The sequence below is a fragment of the Camelina sativa genome, chromosome 7 (assembly GCF_000633955.1).
Source record: "Camelina sativa cultivar DH55 chromosome 7, Cs, whole genome shotgun sequence".
NCBI lineage: Eukaryota > Viridiplantae > Streptophyta > Magnoliopsida > Brassicales > Brassicaceae > Camelina > Camelina sativa.
The window spans coordinates 3,979,287-4,005,573 of record NC_025691.1 but is presented as its reverse complement, the minus strand read 5'-3'; the positions used below and the strand labels follow the sequence as shown (position 1 = coordinate 4,005,573).

Here is a 26,287-nt window from a genome sequence, read left to right as displayed (position 1 = left end):
TTAATAAATAATAATCCAAAGACTTTGACTAAAACATAGTACACAGGTCTACAGAAGAATACAACAGATCACTGATGGGTCTGGGGAATTACATAATAAACCAATCCAGACTCGTTTTGTGGATAGTGGACCAAAATTGACGAAAGAACAGAGACGAAACAGAAATAGACTTTCCATTGACAAGCTACTCGGTTGAGAGTCTCTTTGTGGGATTGTAAACGCTGAATTCGCCAAAGTCTCTTCGGCCACTGACAAAAACAAAAATCAAACCCTTGTAAAGAACAAGGTCCAGACAAATGCATTTCAGTAACTTCGAAGAATTTCGTTTCTCTAAGACCAAAGTTGTTTACTTGTCTTATGTCAACAAGATATATGATAAACATCCAACTATCAGATCGTGGAGCGAGTTAAGCGTACTTATCATGGTAGAAACTCAAATATTTTAAAAAAAGAAGATGCAAATGTGGCTTTAAGTATTAAGTTTACCTGTGACTAACATTCCAACCACCAGGTAAATGGCGAGGATGAACAGCATCAACAAACACTTTTCTCCACCTTTGACAGAAATCTCGTACACCATCTTCTCCATATTCCCTCAACAGATACTCTACAATTTGTTTCCCATGCGGTCCATGTCCTAGCAAAGACAGTTTGGAGTTCTGTTGGTGCAACGTATTTCCATTACATTGAGCATCATTTAGCTCTGCAGCTCCATCTCCTTCACTTGTACCACCATCACCACTATCATCAGCAACTGTGCTCCTTTCTACATTCATAATTTTCTCAGAATCTGCTGGACCCTCCCCATCATTGTTTTCATCTAAAGATACAAAGTTGTTTGCATCAGTATTTGTGGATACAAAGAATCATTATCTATTACACATTTACAGTTTATTAACCAATGCAATTTTCAATGTACTTGACCAGTATTTATCATACGGTTACCTTTTTTACCATTTTCTTGTTTGTCCAAACGAGCAACCTCTGCAGAATGTTTCAGGGAGACCCCTTGCTTTCTTTCGCGTCTTCGTCTCTCGTGAGGGCTCAACCCAATGAGTAAAGCTCTTTCCAAATCATCTTCAGATATGTCCCGTCCACCGTAATACATCTTGACAATCTATATTCACAATCCAAAGAAACCATCAACAATAGAATGCTTATTCAAAATCAATTTATTGAAATAGATAGATGATTACATCACCTGCAACAATTCCTCACGACGACTTGATGGCATTCTGTTCCCATGTCGCAAGAGCGCCATTGCAGCTGATCTAAGATGTAATGGAGAGACACCTGCATCCTCAGAGTTAACCATTGATTCATCCTCCGTCAATGAAGATGTCCCTTGTGCTTCTTTTGAATCGATTACTCTACGAACAAAAAGAGGAATTCCAAATTCTGTAGCGATTTGTTTCTTGTACCTCTCTGCAGCAGCATGTGCAACTTCATGACAATCCACACAAAGTAGAACAATATCATGAGATCTATGACTTTTTAGGTGCTCTGGAAAATGAACTCTATAGCACGAAGGTATTATCCGGTAACGCAGATAGTGTTTCCCTTCCCCACACCCAACACATATGTTCCTCTTGGTCTGGATATAAAAATCATTCCCTTCATCTTCTGGACGTCCTTTAGGCTCAAACAAAAGCATTATCGCAGGTGGATCTTCTTCGACTAGCTTCGCAAGTCCACGATTCAGATACCTGTAAGATATCTAATTTAGAGAGGAGATTCTTGAATAAAAAATTATTGATGAAGTGTAGATACAAGAATAGATCATTATCTACCATTCAAGTTTTCTTTTATCACAATAGCATAGCAACCGCCCATCATTTGCGTATATTCGACAATTGTGATAAACAGGAGCCTTGCAGGAAAATTTCTTGACAAAAAGCTCACGTGATGCCTTACGAGTGAATTGCTTGAAGTTCTTATGTCCATTTTGCTTGGGAGCAGAGTGGCTACTTAGCTTTGTCTTGAAGTTTAACAAAAGGGAATAGTTGAAGACAGAAATTGGACATGTTCCATTTGTGCCCAAGCATTTCTTAAGAACCACCGGTAATATATCATCCAGCTTAGCCAACTTGTTCAGAATCATGTGATATATGTCATCCAAATGACTACAAATAACCGGATATGGAGACTGAACTGAGGAACTCAAGCTCGGAGAAGACTCAGTAGCCAAATCAGTATGAGCTATTGTACCATATATCTCTTCAGTTGTAGTTGGCTGCTTACAAGCAAGAGCAACTACAGCTTGGTCAGGTAACACATATCGCATGCTTTCATCATGAATCCGTGCCTGAAAAAAAAAATGTAAATGTCTTGCAGCTACAAAATTTTGAACTTGGACAGTTTAAGAAAACAACAGGGAAATTAACTCACCATTAAGTCTCTCCATGCACATATTTTCCTAACAAGCTCCTAAAATTAAAACACGAACATCAACATAATGTTTCAAAAATAATTGTGTACACATAATGAAATGAGGGATGGGCATACTTCAGCGTTCAAGGCGATGGTAGAAGTATCTCCGTGTCCGTTTAAATGCCGATAAATTATCGAGGAAGCAGCAGCACTCCCAGGAAAATCTTCAATTTCTTTCGTGTACAATTGCAAACAAGTCATGTTTGACCGCCTACTAGCCTCGAGAAGAAAATGGAATGTGTCATCGGGGCTAGATGAATCTTCTGATACATTTAATATTTTAGAACTTTATTGCAAAAAAACAAACAATATCGCTCCCTTAAATCATGTTTTCTTGGATCATAGTTTACATTGTTGCCAAGTTAACCTTACTTTTCCATCATATACAAAAACGTTTCTCCATAGCAAAGATTCGTACCAGTGGCTAGTTGTTTGAGTTCAGCAGTCAAAGCATCGGCAATATAGAGGAGATAGTGTGCATCCGTTCTGGCATATTGCACCATCTCTTTGGACAGAGGACGTTGTCTCCAATCTTCACGCTTTAGTGAAAACGTCAAAGAAAGAAATCACATGAGACATATTATGAGGCAAGCTTAGCATAGAGAAGAATAAGACATGCCCAGAAAACTAGCGAGTTCGAAATGTTAAAGGACTCACCTGCAGCAATTTGTTAGTAGCCACTCCACATACTGCCTCGAGTAAATATGCCAGTGACCTTTGAGGCTTCGACAACACCTCACATGCCTGATTGTTTGCATTTTAGTAAAAGCAGTTTAGTAATACAGCAACAACAACATCATGCCTACTTTTACTACATAAACAAACACATATGTATATGCATATAACAAAAGAAAGAACAGAATTCTCTAAACTGGCTGAGTTAACAGAAGACACATATTCTTCTATACTCACTTATTCCAAATGACTTTCACTGATGTCAAATCTTAAAACTTAAAAGAAGAATATAGAATGTATACCTTGGCAGTATCAAACATATTCACAACATATATATGGAAGTCTCTTTGAAGCCAGAGAACATCGTTGTCAGCCCCGTGAAACACCTAATACACAATCAGAGATTAATGTTCGAAAATGCATTGCCCAAACTAAAGTACCTTGTCAGAAACATACAAGTGCTTCTTCATAAGATTTATTCCACAAGATTCTGACATTGAACATCTTCATTCGAATAATATACCTTGCAAATATTAGGATCAGAGAAAACAGGACGAAGAATACTCATTGCATCATGTAATGCAATCGTGTCCACCAAGAAGTCTTCCTCGTGTGTAGAAATCTGCAAGTTTCAGAGGAAAAAAATGAAAAATCACAACTTCAAAAGTAAAACCAAGTAATACCAACAACGGTTCTTATATAGTAGTTACCTGAACTAGAGCAGTGAAACCAAGAAAGGACCTCAAACTATGCTGCTCAGTATCAACTGCAAAAACTTTTTCTTTTGCCAATACTTCAGCAAGTTTCTTTAACTGTGACTCCATCTCAACCCACACATACGAATCACTCATTTTCAATGAACACTCTCCCCTCAAAAACCCAAATTCAATCTTAGTGTTCTCTAATAAAACAGTTATCTCAGATTCATACGGATGATGACAGTTGGAAGCTTTCTCTGCATTGATTGATTTCAATTTATATAACATTACACATCAAAATACACAATCGTATACAATTTAACTTGAGATATTGAAATCTACCTGTAGAGGAAGAGGCATCATCGAGCTTCAAGTGTTTGAACTCAGAGTAAGAGTTATCCGCAAGCACGCGTTTGAATCCGAACTGTGGTCTCACCTCGGAATGCAGATAACAAGAGCTTAGAGAAGATGTTTGCTTCCTCCGGTGACGACGGCGCCGGCGATACTCCGTCACGAACAGGACTGTCACCGCAACAAGAGAGGCCACTGTAATTACGATTTTGGCCTTTTCTTTGACCTCCATGTTTTGCTTTCGTTACTGTTCTGTTCCCTGAGCAAATCTGCGGCACCTCCTCCTGTCTTCTCATCGGCGGACGATGGCGGCAAAGACATGAAGATCCTGACACGTGTCTTTTTATAAGACCGTTAAGATCCTGACACGTGTTTTGACTAAAGACTAAAATAAAACAGGCCTATTAATAAGTGTGTGTCCTTAAATTTGGCTTCCTTGGCCCAAAAAAGAATTATTGATAGCAAAGAATTGTATATTTTGTATGATTGCTTGACATAATGTGTTTACATGACGTATATTAACCATAAACGTAATTAAAAAAGGGTTTCTACGCAAAATAGAATATTTTTAAAACTTAATTAGATTTTTAATACATTTACTATTTATAATTATATAATTAGGTAAGTTTTACTATTTATGTAATAGAAAAATTGTGAAATAGATGAGAAAATGGGATAGATTGTATTATTGTGAAATTACAAAAGAGTAGTTCGATTCGTACGGATAGATTGTATTTTTAATACAGCTCATTTAGTGTACGGAAATATAAAAATAGAAATATTTTTAATTTATTCATATTTAATATACTTTATCAGCTGTACGGATGAAAATGTGTATATTAATATACATATGTATACTAAATTAGATGTACACCTCAAATATATGTATTATTATTTACTGTACACTTAATAAATTGTACGGATTACATCTGTATATTTAATGAGTGTACGGATAAAAATTTATGAAATTTATTTTACATAATAAAAACAAATCATCAAACAAAATAGATATCAAATAATAGTTGCAAAAATATAGAATTTTATATACCTACAATTTTTTAGAAAATAAATTTATTTTGATTAGTATTTTAATTATTAAATACAAGGGGTCATGTAATAAAATAATAAAAATATTTAATTTTAACGGCATACTTGTAAATAAAAAGATTTTTTGAGGGTTAAAAAGTAATGTAAATAATAGTAAATAGTTGAAGGTGATTATTTTGCAAATTATAAATAGTGAATGTACTAAATTGCCAATTATATTTCAAAAATGTACTAATTTTCCAAAATATCTCTTAAAAAAATATGTGTAGTCCCAAATTCAAAAATAGTGTTTCCGTTAAGAGATTTAAATGATTTTAAAATATCAACCATGTTAAGTCAGATATGGAAAGATGTATATACGACAAAACAAAGAAAAAAAAAATGTAATTGACAAAGAAGGCATAAAGTTAGATACACAATTTAGGGGTGAGTTGGGGCCATTGAGAGTGAGAGGTGAGTGTGAGGGGTTATGGCAAGTTTTGGGGCATGCACTTGCTATTTATTTATTGCTAATTGACTTCACACTGGTTATGGTCAAATATTTAATCGAGACAAAACTATTGAAATCGTTGTAGCAGATAATAAATAATGATATAGTCTCATGATGCTGTATTTATCAATGCCGCCCACTAGGTTTTCATTATTTTACGTTCAAAGGTTTGGTCAGCGATACATTGTAGCAGACAGATAAAATCCTAAACGTGTTGACGTTTTGTTACCGTCTTACTAATTCAGTCTTTCACATTATACATTGTATAAGATTTGGTCGAAGACCTATTATAATTACAATTCGTACAATGTAGTGATCTCTTAACAATTTATGAATGAAACAACAACAACAGTAACAAAAACAACAAGAAACTGATAACCGAAAGAGAACCGAGCCTGGTTTTGGTTTTCATTGATAAATTGAATTTTTTTTGTTACAACTCTAAAATTAATTTGGCTTTGCGGTGGGGGCAGCAATATATTTGAGAAAAAAAATGTTAGAACAACATGATGGTATGTAATCTTTATATGTAATATATAAAAAGGGAGATCGATAGAGATATAAACAGGGAATTTATTTCATGATCATTTTTGGTTCTCTAAAAGCGGGGCACATCTAATAAGAATCAAATCTTTTAACAACTTTGTTTCATCTTTACGTTTCAAATTTAACCTCCGATACAATTTTACCATTTTCTATATCACGTGACTTTATCGCAGTTTGAGAGCAATTTGGGGACAACATTGATCTGATTTTCTGTTTTGAAATTTACGACTTTGATTATTCTCGTACTTACAACTTTAATAAAAACAAAATGACTAAAATGATAGTACTAATTAAAAGACTATACGCTTAATAATATTTGCCAGTTGCCACCACATCGATCCACACCAGCAGCTAGCAGGATTCAAGTTTGACTAAGACCTTCGTGGAAGAATTATCCCTAAAGAAAAGCTTCTCGGTAGATCAATAAATTGATGCATAATGAATGAGATCGCATGGGCCTACGTGCGTGCTGATCTCGAAGCTACAACCGTAAAGCGTTTTGTGGTCTATATTTATTTGTTCATTTTGATTTTGTTTTTGTTAATTTGGACATATCTTGTAATTACCCCCAAGACCACGAGTATTTGCGATATAATATGTGTGTGCCCGGATTCAAAAATATATAAAGTTGGCATCAAATGTCGAATTATGATATTTATCGTAACAAACACAAAAGAAAATTGCTGTTAGAAGCTCATATAATCAAATACCTTTTGACAAAGTATAACAAGAACCTGGAATATGGAGATGGCAGCTTTAGGATTCGTACCAAGACCGGAGAGAGTCGAGAGACCAAACCAAACAAATAAATTAGGTGTTCCTAAAAAAGTTACACAAAGTCTCCTCTCTTACAAGCAAAGCACCTAACCTAACAGCCCTTTTAGGTTCTTTACTTAACGAATTAGACCTGTTTTGACCGGCTTCACCCCAATCAAGCTAATATTTGGTTCTCGATTAATTTGAGATCTAGAACCCGGTTAAATTCCCTATACCACTGTATAATTGCAAGGGGAAACAAAGTATTTCTACCTAGTTAACTTAGGTTTCGTTCAGTGTTAACTCGCGTCATTCCTTGCACAACCAAACCGGTTTTTTCCACATTAATTTCGGTTAGTGATTTGAATCAACCATGATATCAATTAGTTGAAGCCGGGTTTATATATCATTACTAAAGAAAAAACCGTACATTTCGTTATGATTTTACCAAATTGACAGCCTGGTGGATATGTTGGTGCGTATGTACGTTGTATAACTTAGATCACACTCTAATTTAATTATTTTCCCTGAATTATTGGTGCATGTGTATTTGTATATAAATACATGTATTATTTGCATGCACATGTTAATGCATATGTAACGTAACTCAGTAGTCACTACTTCACTTTTTGGTATGCCATTTAAAATTTGATTATTTTATTTTTGTAATTACCATAATATATATTAATTAGATATATACTTGTATATTGAACCATATATAATGTAAATTTTAGGCAATTCTATGAAAAGAAAAATGTAAGTGTATGAGAGAACAAAAAAACATAAAAATATTTGCAGATTCCATAAGCTTTAATTTATAATTAGAGAACACTTATCAAGGAGAGATCTGAAGCTTTGTCTATAGTAAGTATAAAATAAATTTGGATAACATTGATCCAATCAAATTCATTTTTTATCAGCTTGTTTATATCAGTAAATTTGAACTGACTCCTTGAACCAGATGCCATGTCTCATGAGCACAAGCATCAATGAAATATTTTTATGATTATTTTCTATTAACAATTATTTCAGCTATATCTCTTTAATTAAAACACTTCAGAAATGTCCAAAAAAAATACTGTATACCGGAGATAAAAGAATTACTTATTGAAAAAGATCCAGAAATTAATGAATGTGGGCATGTAATGACTGTCATGTCATGAATCATCTCGTTGTACAACGTATATGTGTTCCCTGGCTAGGACATATATCCCATAAAATATAAATGACCCAAAAGATTACAAAATAAAAGTGCCATCAGTCTTGGAGATGTCACCTCATTGTTTATTGTTTATGCCATCTTTTACTAAGCTCCATCACTTTGTTTTCTTAGGTCGAAAACGAATCTCAAGTTTCTTGTAAGTACAGTCTATACATGTTACCTTATACTGGGATGAAAATTAAACATGTATCGGTTAAATGGTTACCCATCCATAAATCGAACGAAACAACAAAGTATATAGACACGACACGATGCAGTTCAACTAAAACGGTGATGTGGATGTATGCATATAACGACTTCCAAAACAGGCCGAACTATTATTTGATTACAAGCTCCTCAAGTCATGTGGTATTTGTTTTTTGGTTTCGGACACAAGTTACACAAAGTGAGCAAACATCATAGTTTCTAAACATCATGATGACACGTGGCAGAACTCGTGACGTCGGATCCACATGCTGATACTTTAACGCAGCGCCACGTGATGGAAAACGGAAAAGCGTCACATGATTGAGCAGGATCTAATGAACTGACTGACCAATCAGGGAGGGACACATGAACCTTATCACGTGTACTTTATTCCGACCGTCCCCTCTCGCAAGTGCCCCCTCCCCGTCACTCCGTCAGTACCGCTTTTGTTTATCGTCTATAACTTTTTTTTGTTTATGTTTTTAGATTCCTAGAGATAATACATGCTTTCTTTCTTGTTTTGGTTTTGTGCGAGATTGTTTATATATAACTTGATATTACCAAGCTATATAAACATAGCTATAGATGAAGTACCCTTTCCGTTATATCGTTATCGAATTAAACTTAACCTATAAATTGAAATTTGTACCTTTAAGTCCCACTAATCCGCTGTGAGAATGTCTCTTGACATAAGGTTTTCACAAGCTCACCACATATCAAACATTCGAGCCAAAATTCAAAAATCTAAATTGGCAACACAAAACCTTTTTTTAAAGAGGATCGTCGAACATGAAATCTCTTAAAATTTACCCCATAAGATCAAGATCCTCAACAACCCACCACCACACACAGATTAAAATTATACTTCTTTGTTGAACAAATGTTTGAAGACTTTTCTCTTAAACTAATACTAAAATAATATAAGAAAATAAAACAAATGGGACAAGTTATGCAATTATTATACCGAGATATATTTGTCTGTATAATTTTTTTTGTGCAAGTAAATTTGTTTGATGTTTTCTTTCACTGAAAATCTTGATAATATTTCAAAAGTAAATATTCACAATGTTTTTTTTTTAATTACGTGTTTGTGTATAATTTTAAATTTTTTTTCATCAGATAGACATATGCAGAGTGAGTTATTAAAATGAAAAATTTATCACACTGTTCAACTTAAAAGTGAATGAATATTTGATAAACTTAAAAGTTAACTATGATCTATTATCGTGATCATTGGTGATATATAAATGAAAAGTGTCGTTAATTACCCAACCAAAAGCTATGCAAACGACTTGGGTATGCATGTGGGAGTAGTTGCTAATCACTAAATTTCATTGGCTTAGACGCTTTATGTCATGTGTCACATGTTTATAGTATTATTTCTCCAGTAAGAAATTATTTGTTTTAGTCAAATAGATGGGGACAAATCATTTCAGTGCCATCTCAATGATTAATTCTACGTACGGCTAAAACGTAATCAGTTGCACTGCATATACGCGTGTGTTCGTTTGAACTGATACATAGATCACTTTAAACTTTCTTTCCCAAGTCGAATTTATTAGCAATCACAGTCTCCAACTTCATACAAATATTCTATATATCTCGATTTTTTTTGATACAAAATTAAAAATCATTTATTTAAATAAAAAACGGACATTTTCTTAGAGAAAACCAATTCTAAATTGAAGAATTTACATCGAAAAAATAGAATTTCGTGTTCTTATCTTTTTTGACAAAAAAATTGTCTGATATTATTTAAATAGAGAATAAAAATCAATAAAAAAGTGGAAACAAAAAATTTAAAACACTAATAATATGACTTTTGAAGTTGTATGGGAAATATTGATCTAATAATACGTTTTATTTGTTTGGTAAGTTATATTTATATAGGAACTTTCTCATTTGAGGAGCCGTCACTACTGACTCAGATGGAAGTGAAATGCGGATCTGAGAAGTTTTGAAGAACCGCCAACTAGTTTTTTTTTTGGACAAATCAGTAGAATTCTACCTGTTCAGTTAACAGTTTAACATATACTTTTTTCAAAAATCTGTTCGAATTAAGACTATTCATATATTCATGTTCCCTTTGATAGTTAATTAGATATATAACAAAAGTGAGAACGTGATATATTTAACCTGTTCTTATTATTTGTCAATTGATTCTATATATATTCATTCCGTTTCTTTTTTTTTGGTCAAGATATACAATCGCTTTCATCTTTTTATTTTATTCGGCTCATGTAAATTCAAATACTACTTCTTTGAGAGTTGTAAAGTTTTGTAGTTGGAATCAGTATAAATTAAATTAAGTTAAGTTAATGGCTTATATATGCTGCCGACGTGTTTGTCCTAATGAAAAAGACAAAGTCAGTCGTTTCACGTCATTTATTTTGTCAACAATAAATCAATTATTACTGTTAAATCAAAATATTGTTCTAGTCACGTTAGATAGAAGAAGAAGAAGCTTGCAAGAGTTGAAAAAAAAATTATCACTTTATAGAGAACAAATTTGGATCGAATATATATGCATGGTCCTCATATATATACTTTTTTTCTTGAATATTGGAATTAGGTATATACATCGCCCTACACCCAGAGACTTCTGGCTGTAAATGAAAAAATGATGTAGTAGTGTAAATAATATAGTTGAAAAATAACGAATCCTATCAATGCATGTGTGTGTGTGCCTTAGAAGAAGATCATGTGTTATCTGCTGCTGAACACAAAAAAAAAAAAAAAGATGAGGACCAACCCAATGCCCTTTTTCATCAACCGCATTACTTGTCCTTTATTCTTTCGACCTCTACGTTACACCAAAAGGAAAGAAACCTCCAACTATATACATTTACTTCTTCTCTCTCTCTCTTTTTTTTTTTTTTCCATGCCATAAAAATATATGTATATTTATTTCTCTTATAAGATAATGGGATGATATCCATATTGATATATTTAAATATCAACAACAGCGTAAAAACCCACCAAAAAGGCAAAAGGCAGACATTTTGGAAATATATAGATCTATAGCAATAAACTAGTACACATCATTATCTAGATTGGTGATAAGATTTGATGGCCTAACTTCACATTCATAAATATTTGATTTTACCTTATCTGAAAACTTGAAGAAATCATAAATTTATATTTTACTAGTAAAATTAACACATCATTTGACAAGAAAGAAATCTCTTAATTAGGATTTTTATCAAAAGAAAAAATCAATTAAAATAGTTGAATACGAAAACTTAGAAAGATTAGGTAGATGTCGTTAAAATTTTGAATCATAAGACAAGAAATAAGAAAGACATCAAAATGTGATTAGATGATTCGAAAAATGTATATAGGCATAACATTGTTTTCAAAATTGACACATCATAATGAATTCTACTACAATCTAAAAATCATTAAATAATCTTTTTGTTTTACCAAAATAAAATACTACACACTAGCATATGCCATATAGTAATACTAAAAACGGTTCGATAGGGACAGTTAGGTAAATTCCAAAGAAATGTCAACCGAAGAGTTCGGTATAAAATTAAACCGGAACGGTTAAAGAGTTCGTTCTCTTCTTATTTCTTCTTCTTCCTTCTCTTCCACTCTAAACGTCCCCTGCTGCAATTCATTTACAGAGCCACACAGATTGAGACAGAGACAGAGAGAGAGAGAGAGAGAGAGAGAGAGAGAGCAAGAATCTCTTATCAAAAAGAACTCTCTAGTACCACCACTTCTCTTGGATTACGTGGAAAAAAATCTCAACTTTTTGGTTTTGAAGAAGCTCTCAAAATTGAGTTACTCTTCTTTTGTAGAGTCTTTGTGAATCGACCTGTTTTAGGGTTTTGATTCGTCTTATGGAGTTGATCGAATTGAAATAACTACTTTGGTTCCTGGGTAATCTTTTTTTTTTTTTGTTTTCTGGTTGTGTGAAAGAGAATAAAAAAAAAATGTCGACGAAGATGAAAGGAGAGATTTTTATCTCTAAAAGCTTAGTATCTAAGAAATGGACATTATTACTCTGCTTTGGGAGCTTCTGCTTTGGGATACTCTTCACCGATAGGTATGAATTTTTATATAAAGTTTGAATTTTTTTTTGTTTCTGGAACAGTATTTGAAGTTGTTCTCCTTTACTATTTTGGATGCTCTTATTATGATTTGTTTTTTTTCCACAGATTGATCGAGTTTAAAGAAAAAAATAAGTTTTGTGTTTCAATAGGTTTTGATTACTTTATTCAATTTTAACAAATTTGCTTTTCTTGGATTTTATAAATTTTCCTCCTTTTTGGGTCTTGACTGGTGTATAATCAATCACCATTGTTTTGAACCTCAATGTTTCAACTTTTGATTATTTTTGATCTGATTGGTAATTTCGTTTCTTTTCATTTGCTATTCTCTTTGGTTTGATCAAACAGAATGAGATTTATATCACTCACATGATGACTACTGTATATACCGTTGCATTAAGCTACAAGACATGATTTTTTGAAACTAACACACAACTCACTGTTGTTGCAGAATGTGGAATATTCCAGAGTCTAAAGACATAGCTCGACCATCCGTAACAGAAGCTGAAAGGTTGAAGCTGATCTCTGAAGGCTGTGGTCCCAAAACTGTGAGTGTAATAATGTGTTCTTTGTTGGATTCATTTTTAGTAAAATGAGTTTGCTGTGTTAATGGTCTGATTGGTTTTGCTTTTTTAGCTTTACCAGAAAGAAGTAAATCGTGATCCTCAGGCTTTATTTGGAGAAGTTTCAAAGACTCATAGCGCTATACAGTAAGATAACTCTTAAGCTGAAGCGATCCAAAATACATTATCAGAAGACTAAACCTTCTTATAGCTAAAAACTGTTCTTGTTTAACTTTCAGGACATTGGATAAGACTATTTCAAGCTTAGAGATGGAGTTAGCCGCAGCAAGATCAGCTCAAGAATCTTTAACAAACAGTGCTCCTATATCTAATGATGTAGAGAAGAAGCAATTACCTAGGAAAAGACGGTATTTGATGGTTGTAGGGATTAATACCGCTTTCAGTAGCAGAAAGAGAAGAGATTCTGTTCGAACAACTTGGATGCCTTCAGGTTCTCACTTCATTCTCTATCTTCATTATCTTCAAGATTGCTGATATCAATATGTTTCTTGATGGCTGTATACTGCTTGTAGGAGAAAAAAGAAAAAAGTTGGAAGAAGAGAAAGGAATTATTATACGGTTTGTGATTGGTCATAGGTGAGTTAACTATGTTCTTACATTGTTACTGAGATGATTCGAACTCAGTATTCTCTGTATATCTGATGTTATATTGGTCATTGGTTCTTTAGTGCCACTGCTGGTGGAATACTAGACCGATCCATTGAAGCAGAGGACAAGAAGCATGGAGATTTCTTGAGATTGGTATTTTTTTTATTTTCTCACATCTTTTGATGTCCAAAGCCGTTATTATAGGTTTCTTATCTTCATTTGTGATTCTCTGCTGCTTTTATTAGGACCATGTTGAAGGATACCTCGAGTTATCAGGCAAAACGAAAACATATTTTTCTACTGCGGTTTCAATGTGGGATGCAGAGTTCTATGTTAAAGTAGATGATGATGTTCATGTAAATATCGGTAAGCTCTACAAGGCTAGTAACCTTTTCCCCCATTTTGTATGTTGCTACTTCTTGCTAGTATCAAATGTTTTTATTTTGAAATATCCACAGCAACCCTTGGGGAAACTCTTGTTAGACACAGGAAGAAACCTAGACTCTATATCGGCTGCATGAAATCTGGTCCAGTCCTCTCTCAAAAGTAAAAATCCCATTTCTCTCACTTTCCTTCTTTTATGAATCAGTTTCTTGTTTTTGTTTTAACTCGTGTTTTTGTCTATGGAGCAGAGGAGTTAGATACCACGAGCCTGAGTATTGGAAATTTGGTGAGAACGGGAACAAGTACTTTCGTCATGCTACTGGACAGTTATACGCCATTTCAAGAGACTTGGCTTCTTATATCTCCCTTAATCAGTAAGATTTGAACTTCTTTGTTATTGTATTCATGCCTCATTCTCCATCTAATTTCTCATGTTATAAAATGTTTCAGGCGTGTTCTGCACAAATATGCAAATGAGGATGTTACATTAGGTGCTTGGTTTATCGGGCTTGATGTTACACATATCGATGATAGAAGGCTATGTTGCGGCACTCCTCCTGGTACCTTTCTCCGTTTCTCTTCCTTTCCGCCAGAGTTTCTAGACTCAGTTCAAAAGATTGTAAAGTCGTAAAACATTGTTAGCTCTACGCATCTAACTTGAATATTTTCTTGGAAACAAATGCTAAAAAGCTAAGAATACCTTAACCAGAATCTTGATGTAACGGGTTAATTGCAGATTGTGAATGGAAAGCACAAGCAGGAAATATATGTGTAGCTTCATTCGACTGGACATGCAGCGGTATCTGCAGATCAGCTGATCGGATAAAAGAGGTTCATAAACGATGTGGTGAACCGGAAAACGCTATTTGGAAAGCCAGATTTTGAGGCCTTCCACAACATATTATACATATAGATCATATAAAGAAATGTTTTCAGATCTAAACGGTCATCAAACGATGATCAAGCGGAAAACATATCTTCTTCATATTCTTTATGGACCAAGAAGATACCTACTTCTGTTGTATATCATAGATTCATAGTTACTTACTTACATAGGACAGGACTAGAGAGAGAGAGATGTATGAACTGAACCTCTTTCAAAAATAAGGTTTGCGTTTGAGAAACGGTTTGTAAGAAAGCGTTTTCCGTTTAGTAGATGGAACCTAGACGCTGCAGCAAACGCGCCTGCGTCTCCTTTTCTTTTGGTTGTTTTACTTTTGGAGTGAAGTAAGTATAATTTGTCAATTGTCACTGTGGATTTAGACCAATACACGGTACAAGATTATTGCTTAGAATTTCGATTTTTGGATCATGAATAAGATTTCAAGTTTGTATATCGTCTACTTTATACTTAACTTCAAGTAACGAATGTTTTAATACTGTACCTACTTGTTACAAAAAAATAAATAATTATAACACTTTTTGTGTTTTGTGGGGACTCATAAGTCATAATCATAATGCTCCTTTTATTTACTTACTCTGTGCCACACACAATCTCCAGTTCGGTGGTAGCACGGAGAAGGCCGAGAAGGCAAATCCGGTAAGTTCTGAGACCTGCTTACTCGGAGGGACTGAAATTTTACATTTTTATTCTGCCCACGTAGCTCTCGGACAATGAGGGAGACGCAGCAGGGTCTCATTTCCTACTCGTTGAAAAAGGTCAGATTTTTTGCTCTCTTCCTCCTCTTTTGGTGACTTGGTACGAAGTGGTGAAACATCAAGAACCCAAATGAGTTGTGGGTTTTGTTTAGAGGAAGACCAAATTGATGTGACCAAAAAAAAAAGGTAACCCTCGATGAGCAAAATTGAGCCAAACAAAAATAAAGTCTTTTGTGTCTTTTCATAATTCACGAGAAATTTGATAGGAGTTGCTGTGTCTATGTTCCATTTTTTGGATTCTTCTGTGATTTTGTATTGGGAACGTGTGCTCTTTGGTTTCTTCATCGCCATTTTTACGCCCCTTTTGTATTCTACCGAAACGTTTAGTTTTAGTGTTCCACTTCTCTAATTTGTGAGTTTTCCTCTTACTCTTCTCACCCTTTCCTTCTCCTCTGTACTATTTGGCTTCCCCACAAAGTTTGGTTCTGTATCTGTGAGTTGCTACCATAGTACCATAGTACGATTTGCTTGGTATGTTGTTCAATTTAGAAGTTTCTTATGTGATTGTTGTGATCAATATATGTGTGGTAAAGAGTATTAGTTTTGGTAAATAGCTTATTTTCTCAAAGAGGTGAAGGCTTTAGGGAAAAGGCGAAAAGATATAGAGAGCTAAAATGGAAAAGGAAAGTATGGTCATTTCGCACTATACATGTGAATAGCTATCCAACAAAATAGATAGAAAACAAGCGGTCGGGCTCTTTAGTCTAAAGTCTAGATAAGTATCAGTCCCTAGATAGACTCAACTACACTGTTTCACTATTCTAATCAAAGTTTTTTGTCTGTTTACTACTTTGTAAAGTTGAAAGAAAACGCCTTTTTAGAGATATTTCTCACCACTTTTATGTATCTGCAGGGTATGATATAACATCCAGAGGATACAAGGGGTCAGGGTGAGGGGAGTGTTTACTGTTTACGACTGAAGCTATGACGGAAACGGGTTTCATTCTCATGTTCTTTNTGTTGTTCCCTTTGGTAGTATTGGGATTGTTTGTTTTGAAATGGGTGTTGAAGAGAGTGAATGTTTGGATTTATGAGTCCAAACTTGGAGAGAAAAAACACTATCTGCCACCAGGAGATTTGGGATGGCCTGTCATAGGCAACATGTGGTCCTTTCTTAGAGCTTTCAAAACATCTGATCCTGAATCCTTCATTCGATCCTACAACACAAGGTATATATTAATATCTATACATCGCTCTCTCTTCTCAAACTATTTCACAAAGTGCTTAGTTTCCAATACTTTTGCTTTTTTGCTCTCTCGCTTCTCCATATCATAATTGACAACTTAGAGATACTCTTGGTTTCCTTATTGATGCAGGTATGGGCGTACCGGTATATATAAAGCACACATGTTTGGGTACCCATGTGTACTAGTAACAACACCAGAGACTTGTCGACGAGTACTAACAGATGATGATGCCTTCCACATAGGTTGGCCAAAATCCACCATGAAACTCATTGGCAGGAGGTCCTTTATCGGTATCTCTTTTGAAGAACACAAGCGGCTCAGGCGTTTGACTTCTGCTCCTGTCAATGGCACTGAAGCTCTCTCTGTCTACATACAGTTCATTGAAGAAACTGTTATTACTGATCTAGAAAAATGGTCCAATATGGGAGAAATCGAGTTCTTATCTCATGTGCGTAAGCTTACATTTAAGATCATTATGCACATATTTCTCAGCAGTGAGAGTGAGCATGTCATGGATGCATTGGAACGGGAATATACCAACCTTAACTATGGAGTTCGAGCTATGGGTATTAATCTTCCTGGTTTTGCCTATCATAGAGCTTTGAAGGTAAACCATTAAGCAACCTTTTTTGCCACTTTGTTTCCATTTGTGCATACCTTTTGGGATTTAAGGATTGGTATATTCCATTTATACAGGCAAGGAAGAAACTTGTAGCTGTCTTTCAGTCCATCGTGACTAATCGAAGAAACCAAAGGGAGCAGAACGTTTCATCCAGGAGAAAAGACATGTTAGATAATCTAATAGATGTTGAAGATGAAAACGGAAGAACTTTAGATGACGAGGAGATTATTGATATTTTGTTGATGTATCTTAATGCGGGTCATGAATCCTCTGGACACCTCATTATGTGGTCTACCATTTTGCTGCAAGAACACCCTGAGATTCTACAAAAGGCAAAGGTAAATGAGAAGATATCTTCTTCTTTTTCGTGCCTTTTTCCATTTCACCATTTCAGTTTACAATCTTGAGTTGTGATATTTAAATTACCATAGGAAGAACAAGAGAGGATCTTGAGAAAGAGAGCGCCAGGTCAGAAGTTGACACTAAAAGAGACGCGTGAAATGGAGTATCTTTCTCAGGTTAAGTTTCTGGCTTATATAACATGGTATTATAGTACGATTTGTAACAGTCTTTTACTGATACAAGAGGTTTTACCAGGTTATTGATGAGACACTTCGAGTAATAACATTTTCTCTGACGGCCTTCCGGGAAGCGAAAAGTGATCTCCAAATAAACGGTCAGTATAGTCATTAGCTACATGGAACACGGCAAATCATTTGAAAGCTTCTATAGTTCTCATTTTTCATGTTTTGTTTTCAGGCTATATCATACCAAAAGGCTGGAAGGTTCTGACTTGGTTTAGGGACGTTCATTTGGACCCTGAGATCTACCCGGATCCAAAGAAATTTGATCCTTCAAGATGGAAGGTATCTAGAGATAACAGAGTTCTAACTCTAAACTGTATTTGGTGATTAAGTCTCTTATATGTCAAAAGTAACTGAACATTGTCTTGTTCATTCTATAGGGATACACACCAAAAGCAGGCACATTCCTTCCTTTTGGTTTAGGAAGCCATCTTTGCCCTGGAAACGATCTTGCCAAGCTCGAGATTTCCATCTTTCTTCATCATTTTCTCCTCAAATACCGGTAACTCTCTCTCTCCCTCTCTGTGTATATAGCTCAGCTGAAGAATCATAATGTTTTGTTTCCAATAACGAAATTGCAGTGTGGAACGGAGCAATCCCGGGTGTCCGGTGATGTTCTTGCCTCACAATAGACCCAAAGATAATTGCTTAGCAAGAATCACCAAAACGACGGCGTAATCATTCTGCAAACTAGTTAGACCAAATCCAAATGTATAAGCTTCTTCTCAGGTTTTCCCATTGTTCTCCCTCTTCTCTTAGATCTCGATCCAAACCAACCAGTTTCGGTTTGTGATTTTGGTTTACCAGCAAAAAAAATATATGTATCCATAGAGTTTGAAGGATTTTTCCAAGTAATGTACCAAACTTTTTCAAATAAGGACATATATAAAAAAAAGTAAAATAGAAGTTTCCTGAAATAGTTTGATTGCCACATTAAGGATAATGTGGATTGGAGTAAACTAAGGTTTGTTCTTTTATTTGGCATTTATTAGCCTAATAAATGCATCATTTTATTTCTTCTCTCTCGTTATCTAAATAGTACTAATTTCAAACTTCTAATACAAGTGGAGAATTGACTTCTTCAATAAATTGAAATATTCAAATTAAATTGGTATTGAGTCTATTGACTAATTGAACTAAATGGAATGGCCCGGCCGGTCCGACTGGTTAACCTGCGACCCGGAGATTTCACCGGTTGGGATATAGTGCTAATAACCGGTAGTAATAAAACCGGCAAAACCCAGAAAAACCGCTATTAACCCGCCACCCGGTGAATCGGTTGACCCGACCAGTTAGCGGTTCAAAAAAATCTATTTGATTTTTGAAAAAATGTATAGTGATTCACAGTTTCAACTACTTTTAGAACCTTTTATTCGTTTAGAGCTTAGACGGTAACACATAACTCACGACACAACTCTCGTCTTATTTGTCATTTATTGAACTTTGGGTAAGAACAATTGGTTATTTTTGAAGATGTTTTATTAGTGTTCTTTATTTTTTTATTTGGATTTAAAATTTTTAATCATTTTATTATTATTATTAAATTTTATACTTTGTTAAACATGATATTCTTTTTTATAATATTTTTTAAAATATTTATTTTATATATATACATTAAACATATTTTACTCAATTGACCCGTAGTTGAACCCAGTTGACCTAGTAACCGAAGAGCTAGTCCGGTTCACAATCCAGATCGGGTTTCAAAACATTGACTAAATGTATACTACTAGTAGATTAGTAGTTGTACTTACTTTTCTCGAATTAAAATTAGAAGACAAATATTTTGTAAGAATTTAGCTAAAATAGAAATATAATTAAAGATAAGAGTTTAAAAAGCCCACAGAGCAGAGAGAACAGAACAGAGAACAACAACAGCACCGTTATCTCCTGTCCACTATCTGAGTGTTTTTTTTATACACAGACAAGACAACAAATAGACAGCTCGAGAGCGAGAGAGAGACTCTTGTTCCATTTTTTATTTTTTTTTACAATTTCTTCTTCTTTCTTTAAATTTAGCAACTTTTTCTCTTCACGCAACAAAAAGCTTCGATTTTGATCCGTAATTAGTGTTTTGCTACATTGGATTCTCACTTTTTCTCGACTGGTGTGTTCCATTCTACATTGGATTTTGTGTGGGGGAAACAGAAAAAAAAAAAATTGGATTTTTATTTTATTTTTCCGGTGAGGAGAAAAAAAATGACGACGAGAGGAAGCAGATCGGAGAAAGTGAAGAGAATTTTTCAACAATTCGACATGAATCGTGACGGTGGGTTAAGCCGTGAAGAGATGTCGTCTCTCGTCGTAGCTGTAAACCCTAGGGTTAAATTCAGCGACGAACAAATCAGCGCGATTCTCGACGAAGTCTTTCGTACCTACGCTGAGTTCATCGACGGTGATAAAGGTTTGACCTTTGACGGTCTTCTCCGTACTTACGACGACGGAGCCGGAGATGTTGATCGTGATTTCGACGCTTTGGGGATTGAGTTCAACAACGCCGATGAGACGACAAAGGGTGGCGGCTCGGAGGCTTCGTCTTCTTCGATTACTGATGAGAGAGCTGTTGAGGCCCAGAAGCAGCAGAGGACGGCTGCTTGGGCTGTTTCTCCCAACCATGGAATCGTTTTCGATGAGACGTGGAAGCTTGTTGATGATTTGGAGATTCTTGTGAAGAGGTTGAAGTCTAAGCAGGAGAAAGATGGGAAATTGAAAGCGGATGGTAACAATAATAACAATGTGGATGCGTTTTCTGATGCTGGATGGTCTAGAGAGTTAGGTCCGTCTTCGGATATTTCTGATAAGAGAACCTATTGGGAAGAATCGAGTCATGATTACTCTGTGTTTGTGAAGGAGTTAGGAGTGTTGAGAAGTAAAGCTGACGGTGCTAGATCAAGAGAAGAAGCTTTTGATGGACATATGGCTATTGGTAGGGTTTTGTATGAGCATCAGTTGTTTAAAGAAGCTCTTGTTAGCTTCAAGAGAGCTTGTGAGTTGCAGCCGACGGATGTGAGACCTCATTTCAAAGCTGGGAATTGTCTTTATGTGTTGGGTAAGTATAAAGAGTCGAAAGATGAGTTTTTGTTGGCCTTGGAAGCTGCAGAGTCTGGTGGGAATCAATGGGCTTACTTGCTTCCTCAGATTTATGTTAATCTTGGTATCTCTCTTGAAGGTGAAGGTATGGTTTTGAGTGCTTGTGAGTATTATAGAGAGGCTGCGATACTTTGTCCAACGCATTATAGAGCTTTGAAGCTTTTAGGTAGTGCTCTGTTCGGTGTAGGAGAGTATAGAGCTGCTGTGAAGGCTTTAGAGGAAGCTATATATTTAAAACCGGATTATGCGGATGCGCATTGTGATTTGGCTTCGTCGCTTCATGCTATGGGTGAGGATGAGAGGGCTATTGAGGTGTTCCAGAGAGCTATAGATTTGAAACCTGGTCATGTTGATGCTCTTTATAACCTCGGTGCGCTTTATATGGATTTGGGTAGGTTTCAGAGAGCTTCAGAGATGTACACTAGAGTTTTAGCTGTGTGGCCTAACCATTGGAGGGCTCAGTTAAACAAGGCTGTGTCCCTGTTGGGTGCTGGAGAGACCGAAGATGCTAAAAGGGCTTTGAAAGAGGCTCTGAAAATGACAAACCGAGTTGAATTGCACGATGCGATATCTCATCTGAAACATTTGCAGAAGAAAAAGGTCAAAAATGGTAATAATGTGAACGAAGAAGGTCCCTTCATCGTTGTGGAACCTTCCAAGTTCAAGACGGTAGGCGAGAAGACTACTTTAAGGCCAGATTTAGCCGTAGCTCTTCAAATTAGAGCCTTCCAGAGAGTTACAAGGCTTTGGAAATGCGATGTTGAAGCATTAAGAAGAGAGATGAGAGACAACATTGTTCCTGTATCTTATTCAGGCAATGGAGGACCAACAAAATCTATAAGGAGACCAAACTTAGAAGAGATTCTCCGGCGTCTGCTTAATGTCCTGAAACCTGAAACTTTTCAAGGAGCGGTCAAGGCCATAAACGAGAAAATCCTCTCAGTGCTCGATGATTCAAGGTCGGGAAGAGTTGATTTAGGAATGTTTTACGCGGTGATTGCTCCTTTATGCGGTGGCCATCCAGACAAAAGGAAAAGAGTTGCATTCGATGCGCTTCTTTGGAGACCTGTAAACGAAGGAAGCTCTCAGATTACAAAGATGGAAGCCGTTAGATACATCAAACTCTTGAGAGCTATCTACATACCGTCACAAGGAATGAGCGAAATGTTAGAAGTCCATGGAGGAGAAACGGAGGATACTTCAACGGTAACGTTCAACCAGTTTCTAGGGATGTACGATGATTCAGAGTGGGGGTTTGGTATCATGTCAACTGTTGTGAAACTCGAAACAAGAGATAGGAATCGACATGGGAACCAGGTTTGTTCGGTTTGTAGGTATCCGGTTATCGGGTCTCGGTTTAAGGAAATGAAAACCGGGTTTAGCCTATGTAACCAATGTTACAGCGAAGGGAAAATTCCTCCAACGTTTAAACAGCAGGAGGAGTATAAATTCAGAGAGTATGGGAGTGAAGTGGAAGCCATGAAAGCTAAGTGTGTTTGTTTTTCAATGCAGTCTCATAAAAAACCAATAGTCACTTGAAAAAAAATATTCAGAAGCTTTTTTTCTTTTCTATGTGTGTGTGTGTGTGTTCTAATTTGTAGCTTTTAAATTTATCTGAAGTTGTGTGTATAGAGTTTTGATGCAAGTGTTTTGTTTGGTGAGCAACTACTGTCTGTTGTCTTTTTGTACTCTAAAATTTGATTATTTTTTCCACTCAATTGCAGATTAATATATGACTTTGTCAATGGTCGTGAATGGAATACAATTTCAGAATGTAATTTCTGACATTTTCAGGCTTGGCCCACCTCTTCAAAACTAACAAATTGATATATGTAAAGACTTGTTCTGTCAGGTTCTGATAAATCCAGTATCTAGAAGAGTAAGAATTGTCAGATCTAGACAGTTCAGAATCTAGAATTTTATAGCATCTCTAGTAGCATATTGATGCTAATTTTGGAATGAGTCCTTTTCTTAACCTTTTTATATCTTAGTGGTACTTTTTTGTTTTCTTGCATTTGATTTGACATAACATTGTAGAGAGTTATTACTATAATTTGAGGAACTTAAGAAGAAAGAAAAATAAAGCATATTTTGAGGATCACGTTTTGTTTCCTTAGCTTTGGGGTCATAAGAAGTGACATCAATTTAGGGATCTATATGGATGTGTAAAGAAATAAAGAGACTTCAGATCTAGGAACAGCAGTGTGATGTCAGAACTCAGATAAGGTGCAAGTAGAAAAGACTAAGGAACCTTTGATGTATGGATGGACTAGTTGTTGCATTATTATTCTATCTTCATTTTTCATTTTTCTTTCCAGAGGTGCCGAAATTTAAGGAAATAATAATATGCAAATGACATAAGCCAATGGCAGTGGATGCAACAAGTCGTCTCACTTGCCCAATCACATTCTCCTCCCCGATATTTCCTACTCTCTAGCTCTTCTTTGCTTCTTACGTGTGTAATAACAATTCTCCTTGAAAAAAAAATTTCAAATTACATTACATATGTTATAGGTGGTAGTGGTACACTACTTGGGCGTAGTGAAAGGCAAATTAATTAGTAGTTCCATTGTTAAAAATCTAAACAACAATAAACTCAAGATTAGGATTTGCCTGAACATGATCAGTAAATAGAAAATACTATCATTTTTTAATAAAAATGTTGTCAACTTTGACATATATATTCCACTTGCGAAAATAATGATAATTTTCATATTGTCCATGTATTTAGTCACCACATGGTTGTGTGCTTGGATTTAGACAAAAGAAAAAAGGATATCATACTATATAGTCATTTAAATGCAATTATTTTTCTTGTAGAAATTCATCTATTGTTAAAGCTATAATTAAGTTCGATTTGTACCATGATTTAACAAAAACAAGAAAGTAAAAAGCTCATTCTCATCCCTTTATATTTCTTTTTTTGTTTTGTTGGCCCCTTGAAAGCATGTTAACATTTAAGTTCATAGCACATCCCAAATTGAATACTCTGAAGAGGTTTTTACACAACAAAGACAAATTAAGCTCACAATTAGCTTTCTTTTTCCCAAATCAAAGAAATGGTATATTGCTCATGAGGATGTTCCAAATTAACAAATTCTAGGCATGTTGCTCCAATAGCATGTCCCCAACGAGGCCATTGGATCTACACTGGACGAAGGCGACACCGTGGCTGGTTCCTCCTCCCTGCTGTTACCTTGATAAGTTCCCATAAGAATTGATCCGCTCGGTGGGGCAAGATATGAGGCTTCGTTTTGGATTTCCGTCATCCGGTACCAATCAGGCAACGGTGTCGTTGTTGAAGGGAAGTTGTTGAGAAGGCTCATCAATAAGTCGTCATCATCATCCACCGTTGCTTTCACCATTGTTGGCTCATTGTACTTGTGAATTTTAGGGTTTGCTCCTGTCTCGTCCAACCCAAGTTATATAATATTAAACACTAATTAAAAATGAAAGAGTTGACTAGACCCTAAGATTATAATATCTAATCAAAGATCCATACTAGATTCAATTTCACTTGATTACTCATTTCTTGAAAAAAAAAATCCAAAAAAAAGGTGAAATCCGGATTCAACACTTCCACTTGGCTACTATGCAACAAGGATTGATTTTAACCCCAAAAAAAATGAATATAGAGGGAAGTATATGTTCTTACCGAGTGATGATTGATGAGAAGAGTTAAGATGATCTGTTAACCGATTCTCAAAGTCCATCTTCATCCTCTCCTCTTGAACTTTACATAGATCACTTGAGGAAACCCTAACGTCCTTGAAGAGTCCGCCACGAGATAAGGCTTGAGACTCCTCCAAAAGGGCATCAAGCAGTCCACTGTTTCCCGCAGGTGGCTCAAGATGGACACCATTGTCGGGAATAGGATTAGAACTGAACGAATCGATCGTTGTTTGGTTTGAAGGAAGCTCTAGGACAGTATTTTCTAGTCCTAAAGGGAAAGAACTCGGTCTCATCTCATGGTCTCCCATAAGCAATGAACTGTAACTCAAAGCATCGATGTCTTTCTTATGGTAATTGCTTGTGTCCGAATTCTCAGAGATGAACTCAAGGATGTGGTTGGGATTGCAAAACTCGTTGGACGAAGACGATGAGGACAAAGGAAGAGAGAAACCAAAGTGGCTATTAATATTGTCAGTCTCAAGGCTATTGTTGTAAAGAGAGAACATTTGAAAATTCATCGGTGAATCGGGGATCAGGTTTAGGCCAGGATTAGTAGAGACTAAGGGATCATTAGGACGCATCTTTTTGGAAGGTTGAGAAGAGGAAGAAGAGAACGAAGAAGAGGATATAGATGATGAAGTATTAGAAGAATTAGTGTATTGAATCATGTTTTGTTGGTTATGATGAAGAAGATCTTGGTTTTGGAACTGAAAGGAACTTAGATCAAACTCAAACTCATCATTATCATCGTTATCATCAATCCCTTGATGATGCTGATGAGTGTCATGAGGGTATAAAGGCAAACCAGCTCGTTGTCTTCTCTTCATCCTTGTGTTCCAATAATTCTTAATCTCGTTATCTGTTCGTCCTGGTAACTACACTTACATCAAAACATCAAAAAATGAATATATCAAACAAAAAATTTAGAGATGCAAGATGATTAATTATGCCAAGAGAGAGAGAGAGAGAGAGAGAGAGAGAGAGAGAGAAAGAGAGATTCAAAGTTCAAACACATTAAATCATGAAAATTGTGTGTGTGTTAATCAAGAAAAAAAAACAAATCAATTTTTAGTTTCTTGAATTGAAGAAAACAAAGAAGGAGAGATTAGTTTATAATAATAAATTTAAAAAAAAAACTTTAAAAGAAATGAGAAAAAAAGAACAAACCTGAGAAGCCATACGTGCCCATTTGTTTCCGAGCTTAGCGTGAAGCTCANTGTTGGTTATGATGAAGAAGATCTTGGTTTTGGAACTGAAAGGAACTTAGATCAAACTCAAACTCATCATTATCATCGTTATCATCAATCCCTTGATGATGCTGATGAGTGTCATGAGGGTATAAAGGCAAACCAGCTCGTTGTCTTCTCTTCATCCTTGTGTTCCAATAATTCTTAATCTCGTTATCTGTTCGTCCTGGTAACTACACTTACATCAAAACATCAAAAAATGAATATATCA

The 26,287-nt window shown here is 35.4% G+C and overlaps 5 protein-coding genes across 11 annotated transcripts; 3 read left to right on the top strand and 2 right to left on the bottom strand.

Annotated features, from left to right (window-relative positions):
• Positions 8-4,452, bottom strand: LOC104700218 (protein RRP6-like 3). Of its 3 annotated transcripts, none has more exons than XM_010415698.2 (13): positions 4,146-4,452; positions 3,816-4,060; positions 3,629-3,727; positions 3,408-3,491; positions 3,088-3,174; positions 2,849-2,969; positions 2,506-2,693; positions 2,389-2,427; positions 1,791-2,305; positions 1,202-1,706; positions 946-1,117; positions 487-820; positions 8-271 (listed from the first exon to the last, which is right to left on the bottom strand). In XM_010415698.2, exons 1-13 carry the CDS (start codon positions 4,384-4,386, stop codon positions 265-267), a joined length of 2,637 nt encoding a protein of 878 aa, XP_010414000.1. In that variant the 5' UTR covers positions 4,387-4,452; the 3' UTR covers positions 8-264. The 3 variants fall into 3 exon arrangements, with proteins under 3 accessions (XP_010414000.1, XP_010413998.1, XP_010413999.1); XM_010415696.2 differs by having other exon boundaries at positions 8-248; XM_010415697.2 differs by having other exon boundaries at positions 8-248; positions 2,506-2,690.
• LOC104700215 (probable beta-1,3-galactosyltransferase 3) lies at positions 11,986-15,351 on the top strand. 2 transcript variants are annotated; one of them, XM_010415694.1, is made up of 11 exons: positions 11,986-12,455; positions 12,911-13,007; positions 13,105-13,169; positions 13,262-13,473; positions 13,556-13,619; positions 13,712-13,784; positions 13,877-13,997; positions 14,090-14,177; positions 14,264-14,389; positions 14,466-14,575; positions 14,752-15,351. In XM_010415694.1, the coding sequence occupies exons 1-11, from the start codon at positions 12,343-12,345 to the stop codon at positions 14,898-14,900; spliced, it is 1,218 nt and encodes a 405-aa protein (XP_010413996.1). In that variant the 5' UTR covers positions 11,986-12,342; the 3' UTR covers positions 14,901-15,351. The 2 variants fall into 2 exon arrangements, with proteins under 2 accessions (XP_010413996.1, XP_010413995.1); XM_010415693.1 differs by having other exon boundaries at positions 13,096-13,169.
• On the top strand, positions 15,500-18,984 carry LOC104700214 (ent-kaurenoic acid oxidase 2-like). Of its 4 annotated transcripts, XM_019227430.1 has the most exons (10): positions 15,533-15,555; positions 15,620-15,800; positions 16,528-16,843; positions 16,991-17,468; positions 17,558-17,821; positions 17,915-18,001; positions 18,081-18,159; positions 18,243-18,349; positions 18,448-18,569; positions 18,649-18,984. In XM_019227430.1, the coding sequence occupies exons 3-10, from the start codon at positions 16,599-16,601 to the stop codon at positions 18,743-18,745; spliced, it is 1,479 nt and encodes a 492-aa protein (XP_019082975.1). In that variant the 5' UTR covers positions 15,533-15,555; positions 15,620-15,800; positions 16,528-16,598; the 3' UTR covers positions 18,746-18,984. The 4 variants fall into 4 exon arrangements, with proteins under 4 accessions (XP_019082974.1, XP_010413993.1, XP_019082975.1 ...); XM_019227429.1 differs by having other exon boundaries at positions 15,500-15,674; XM_010415691.2 differs by having other exon boundaries at positions 15,500-15,800.
• Positions 19,926-22,902, top strand: LOC104700213 (uncharacterized TPR repeat-containing protein At2g32450-like). The gene has a single exon (XM_010415690.2). The coding sequence runs from the start codon at positions 20,267-20,269 to the stop codon at positions 22,694-22,696; it is 2,430 nt and encodes an 809-aa protein (XP_010413992.1). The 5' UTR covers positions 19,926-20,266; the 3' UTR covers positions 22,697-22,902.
• LOC104700212 (transcription factor GAMYB-like) lies at positions 24,066-26,042 on the bottom strand. The gene is made up of 3 exons (XM_010415689.2): positions 25,997-26,042; positions 24,813-25,704; positions 24,066-24,560 (listed from the first exon to the last, which is right to left on the bottom strand). The coding sequence occupies exons 1-3, from the start codon at positions 26,006-26,008 to the stop codon at positions 24,247-24,249; spliced, it is 1,218 nt and encodes a 405-aa protein (XP_010413991.1). The 5' UTR covers positions 26,009-26,042; the 3' UTR covers positions 24,066-24,246.

Coding starts and splice junctions, on each gene's coding strand:
- LOC104700212 (XM_010415689.2), bottom strand. Junction 24,561..24,812: donor TTCTCATCAATCATCACTCG/GTAAGAACATAT, acceptor TGGACGAGACAG/GAGCAAACCCTAAAATTCAC.
- LOC104700218 (XM_010415696.2), bottom strand. CDS start 4,386: ATGGAGGTCAAAGAAAAGGCCAAAATCGTAATTACAGTGGCCTCTCTT. Junction 3,492..3,628: donor CTGATCCTAATATTTGCAAG/GTATATTATTCG, acceptor ATTGTGTATTAG/GTGTTTCACGGGGCTGACAA. Junction 2,970..3,087: donor CTACTAACAAATTGCTGCAG/GTGAGTCCTTTA, acceptor TTTTCACTAAAG/CGTGAAGATTGGAGACAACG.
- LOC104700213 (XM_010415690.2), top strand. CDS start 20,267: ATGACGACGAGAGGAAGCAGATCGGAGAAAGTGAAGAGAATTTTTCAA.
- LOC104700215 (XM_010415693.1), top strand. CDS start 12,343: ATGTCGACGAAGATGAAAGGAGAGATTTTTATCTCTAAAAGCTTAGTA. Junction 13,474..13,555: donor AACAACTTGGATGCCTTCAG/GTTCTCACTTCA, acceptor TACTGCTTGTAG/GAGAAAAAAGAAAAAAGTTG. Junction 13,998..14,089: donor TGATGTTCATGTAAATATCG/GTAAGCTCTACA, acceptor AAATATCCACAG/CAACCCTTGGGGAAACTCTT.